This window comes from Monopterus albus, unplaced genomic scaffold, assembly GCF_001952655.1.
Source record: "Monopterus albus unplaced genomic scaffold, M_albus_1.0 scaffold16.1, whole genome shotgun sequence".
NCBI lineage: Eukaryota > Metazoa > Chordata > Actinopteri > Synbranchiformes > Synbranchidae > Monopterus > Monopterus albus.
In genome coordinates, this window is record NW_018127896.1 from 3,358,345 (window position 1) to 3,363,785 (window position 5,441).

Sequence of the window (5,441 nt, forward strand, 5' to 3'; positions counted from 1 at the left end):
TCTGATCAGGAATGAGTTAAGAGTTCTGTTTTATTCCAGAGGATATATCAAACCTTAACAATAATTCCATCAGTATCTTGTTGGAGCTACATACTGCTGTGCAGGATTCACCTTCCAGATGGTGTCATTAATATGACATACTATGCACTCAAATTCTTTTGCCTACAAATAATGCATTCTTTTACAAAACAAGTTTTTCTGTTTTGTCGATGTTACACTTTCAGAATCAAGTGTCAGGTTTGCCTGGCTGCATCTGCCTCTCTCACTTCTCTCCCTCAATTTTAGCTCCCTTACCCCTGATTTCTTTATCTGACACACCTGCTTCTCGTCCCCTGAATCACCGCCAGCTGCACCTGATTAGTTTCTTCCTATTTATACCGTGCTCATCTGCCTTGTGCCCCGTGTATTGTCGTCCCAGCCGCTATCGCTCCTTCGGACCACGGACCTCATCAACTCCACAGCACCCCACCACGCAGGCCGATGCACAGTCTTCTATTAACCGTTACTCTGACTTTGTCCCCTCAGCAGCCAACCTCCACGACCAGTCCAGGAGTGAATCCTAGCGTCCGCAGCCCGGCTTCTTCCTTATCACCCACCACTAACTGTATGTTTTCCTGGACTGCCGCTCGACACCCGGTTCTGCTCCATATTCCTTCACCTGGTTGTACACGTATTTTCACTGTAAATAAATAGAGCACTTCTTGCACCGAAGTCAGCTACCTGGGTTCGTCATTTTTTACTCGCTCACCTCCCAACCAGAGTGTTTCTAATACAAGTTTACTTACTGAATGCAAGGGTGAAGGGAAACTGGTTACTAGGCACATAATTTACTGACTAAAAGTTGTTTTATAGATCATGCTGCATCTCTGGAGATCTCTGTTATATAAAACTTCTGCCTTCTCATCTGTATTCAGGGGTTGTTCAGGTGTGCTTAGGTATTTGCAAGAGAATGTGAAGGCAGCATTCATTTTGTTTTCATTTTAGTCTCGGTGATGCAGGGGAGTGCGTGATTGTGCCTGCAGCCCAGAGAGAACAACTGAATGTAGATGCAACAATAAAGGAGAAAAGGAGAGGATGAAGAAAGGGAAAGCGAGGGAGACTGGGGAATAAGAGTTCAGGGATAGAGAGAAATGATGTTTCTGCTCTTGCAGCAGAGAAAGGAAAATGAGAAAGCGAATGCAGCGTGTGCTGTGTTTCTTTATGCAGGGCTGAGGCGAGTTGCTGGCCCCCAGTGAGTTTTGCTAAAAATAAACCTGGGAGGAGAGGGGAGGATTCCTCCCTCCTGTCTATCTGCATCTTTCTTTCTTTATCTCTTCTTCATTCTGTTGTTAGTTTTCAACACATCTATGACTCACTGCCACTGGGTCAAATCAGGCAAGTAATGTGCTGATAACTAAATTACTTCAGTCAATACAATAAATCTTAACCTGTCTGACAGGTTTGCTGCAGAAACTAATAAAGGCTAAAAAGGCAACTCCTCACTAAATTGCAGCTCTGGACATGCTAGCCATCCATCACTGCAGTCAAACAGGAGGAGACTCAGTCAGTGTCCTGACTGCAGGACAAATCTCTCTCTCCATTCACTTTAAATGAAGGATTCTCCTGACAGACTTTTTATTTGGCAGCTTTCGCCCCTAATTTGTTCACAGCCAGTGACAGGAACTCTTCACGCTGCTGTCAGGAATCCTTCAAAAACAACTTTCATCCTGGGGTTTTTCTGTCTGTACATGGGGATACGACCCATCCTCTGTGAGCACATGCACATGTGGTTAAAAACAATCCTGTTTGGTTTTGTGTGTATTCAACAGAGAGGCTAACAGGCACTATCAAGATGGGAAAAATTTATGTAAAGTAAACTCCTGATGCACAGCTACACACACTGGAAGATATTTTGACATGTAATTAAAAGTAAAATCAGGAGATGCATCACTTCCATTAGAAAACAATCAAAATCCATCTCTGTGTCCATAAGTAGGAATATGTAGTTGGATATGGATGAATTTTTTTTTATTCTGCTAAATGTTTAGTGAAGCTGGTTTTAAAACAGGCTGTCTGCCTTATTACTATTATGGTGACAGACTTAACTTTGGTTTAGAAAACAGTTCATGTGTACATGTTGTAGTGGCCAATGCACTGAATCAGTTTTAGTTAAGTTCATTCTCTCTCCTCTGTGCTTTCTTTGCAGCTGTTTCCTTTATGCGCAGCAGTGCTTCAGCTTTTGGATTTGCTGTAAGTCAATAGTAAAGCCTCCATTTCACTGATGCTATGATGGCTAACATGGCTAACACTGCCTGATATAGCTAGTGAAGACAATGTAACATGTTTGTTTTCACTCTGCAGTTTGATGCCGCGCTGGACGTGTTGTCCTCTATCATTGTATTGTGGCGGTACAGCAACGCTGCCGCTGTCCACTCAGCACACCGGGAATACATGTAAGTACAGTCGCCTTTCACCCAGATCAAGTCAAGCCTAGTTTAACAGGTTAACATAGTCCTTTAAATAACTTTTTATCAAAAGAGTTTAGTATACAGCAAATGTATACAGTTTCAGGCACTTTAATTATGTGTAGATATCCAAAGCTGAAAGTGATTTACAAACCCAGAAAAGTGATGAAATCCATTTCAGTGTGTGTCTAAAGTGTGAGTGAGCATATGTGTGGTTTGCTTTATTCTGTAGAGGAGTGTGTCAAACAGCAGGTCTCTTTAGCTTTGTGAGGCTCGGCCTACTGGGACCGATCACAGACGAGCGTCTCAAGTCTTATCTCTGCCTGGCTGAAAATGGCGTGTGTGTGTGTGTGTGGAGTTCAGGTGGGCTTTTCAGAGCCTGTTGAATGGTCGGGTTGCTGCCAGCAAGGAGGTGACAAAAAGGAAGAAAACAGAGTGTAACCTAGCTGTGTATCACTCTGTTTCTGCTGTGCTCTAGGAAGACGAGCTCACGCACAGCAGATGAGCTGAAATTTCCTTTTTTTTAAAAAACACTGAAATACAACCAAAACAAAAGCATCCGTTACTGGATGAATCAGATGAAAATTATTCTATTTTTACCTTTTAGCCTTGTAGCATCTGGTATATTCATACGGAGTATTTGAAACCGTGTCCCCTGGAGACAGTAACACAAACAGAAAAAGACACTACTTCAACAATTAATTTAAATATTGGACATGCAGCAAAGTATCATTAAATAGCATTTCTTTTATGTAGAGAAGTATTTCTTTAATATGTTATTTGAATAATGATATTTGAATAATCTGATTTAAAGCTAGCTTTTTAATTTTGTGTCTCCTGAATTCACAACTCCTCAAAATTGAGCCTCAGTCTTCAGTGTTTGTCAATTCAGTTATCAATCAACAGCATACAGATTTTCAGTGTCTTTCTATTTGCCTCCTTTTGATCATTTTCTATATAAATAACACAAATGCTGTTGTGAGAGATCTGAAACTCCAGGTACTCCAGGTTTCTATAATTAAAATGAAGAAACCATCCATTCTTCCTACAGCTACAGTAACAACTCTCATGTTTCCCCCTGCAATGCAAAACACCTATGTAGATTAGTCAGTATGACAAACATTAGCATGTAAACTGAAGACAGCAGCTGCACCTCTTAGAAGACATGGAAGTAAAAAACAAATATGTGCCAGGCTTCCTCCTGGATCAGACTGACAACCACAGACACGCACAACCATAAAAACACGCAGATGTTCATGCATAAATGTAGTGAAACACAAAAGAGAGAATCACCCACGAGCAACTAAAGCAGGCATGTGTGTGAATGTGGAAGTTTACAGAACAAGTACTTAAAACATTATACACAGTATGAGTGTACATGTAAACACATATTGCACGAATTAACACAGTGTTTTTTGTGTGTTTGTTAAACAGCCAGCGACTTTCATCAGAGAGAATGAGAAAAAGCACCAGAGAATCCATATTATTCTTTTTTTTATCTGTCTGTGTTTGATTGAGGAGATGTGGCTGAATAGTGATGCCCTGGTTACCAAGGTAACAAGCTCGAGATGTCACAAGAAGACGAATTGGGGAGTTTGGTTCCTAACTGAAAATGTGGAGCTTTTAACAGCATTCACATGGCAGAGGTTAGAATGAGATACTGCTGTTTTGCAGGGATTGATATTAAAGAGTAACATCACCTTGAATATATTGAAACAGAAGCAGTATTTTTGCTGAAAACCTTCAACAGTCTCTTTGTGTTTTTGTAGTTAAGAAAACGGCAGCACAGGGATGTTGTCATTTTACATCCACAGTGTGCAAGAAACAGCAGGGGCGAAGGTATAAATGGGGATTAAGAGCTCCATAGTGTGTGTGTGTGTGTGTGTGTGTGTGTGTGTGTGTGGTGTGTGTCCTGCTGTGGACTTCCCAGAGTCATGTTGGGCGTTGCCTTGGTTACCTCACCCGGTCAAACTCGGCACACTGTGGCTCAGGAGCAGCCTTCAGTTAATTGGATGAAGGTGTCTAAAGGATGCCTGCATTAATTTAACGTAGCTTTATCTGTCTTGTTTTACCATTTGTTGTTAGGTTTCAATCTGAATGTTAGCATGTTCACGTGTTCATGCTCTAAGTCAGTAGTATTCATCCTCTGGGAGCCGTGAATGTCTTTCAGTCTGCCCAAGCTAGTTTCTGCTATTCTGTATTTCAGTCAGTTTTCACTGTTGGGGTTGGTTGTTGCATCAGCATCTATTCTATCTGGAGGAGATTATTCTCATTTCCTCACTGATAGACACTTACTGGTGCTGAAAGAGAGCAGGTAGTTATTGCTGGCTGTCAGTAGTATTTACACTGACAGATAACCAAACAGCAGCCTCAGCTCAGGAGGATCAACACAGCTCGCACAGTCCAGTATGAAACTGGCACTGTAATTTGTGTTTGTGTGTTTATTGATGTACATGCTTTTTTTTCTGTCCTTCTCTGCAGAGCTTGTACTATCCTGGGTGTGATTTTCATTCTGTCATCCTTGTGCATTCTGGGTAAGGCCATCCATGATCTTGCCACCAAGCTGTTACCTGAAGTGGTAAGAATTTACTGAGTACCATGCATGTATGCACTCAAAGGTCAAAGTGTTTATTTGTCATAGGCGCAGTTAGGAAACGTGTTTCCCTGTACAATGAAATTCTTACTTTGCTGTCCACATGAATGCCACATAAAACAAGTGAAATATAAAGTAGATGAGCAATAAAACAAATCTAAATAGGCAGTAAAATCACCAATCTAAGGCACTTTAAAGCAGCAAGTGAAGGGAGCAAATAAAAATACAACAAGAACACAATATAATGCAGAGAGAATATATATACAACATGGGAGCTGTGGAGTGTAAACACTCAGCAGTGAGTGTGCAATTGTGCATGTGCAAAATGAGTATGTAAACGGTACAGGTGGAATTACATGAGGTAGAACCTGAGTCGGCTGTTTAGTTTGATGGCCGAGGGAAAG

At 41.2% G+C, this 5,441-nt stretch overlaps 1 protein-coding gene across 5 annotated transcripts in view; it reads left to right on the forward strand.

Moving 5' to 3' along the window:
* The window catches only part of LOC109955776 (transmembrane protein 163), a 30,025-nt gene that overhangs the window by 14,473 nt on the left and 10,111 nt on the right, over window positions 1–5,441 (forward strand). For all 5 annotated transcript variants that reach the window (XM_020592251.1, XM_020592250.1, XM_020592253.1 and 2 more), the window contains exons 4-6: window positions 2,186–2,229; window positions 2,341–2,432; window positions 4,926–5,022. In XM_020592251.1, the coding sequence (XP_020447907.1) occupies window positions 2,186–2,229; window positions 2,341–2,432; window positions 4,926–5,022 (233 nt within the window). The remainder of the gene's footprint in view (window positions 1–2,185; window positions 2,230–2,340; window positions 2,433–4,925; window positions 5,023–5,441) is intronic.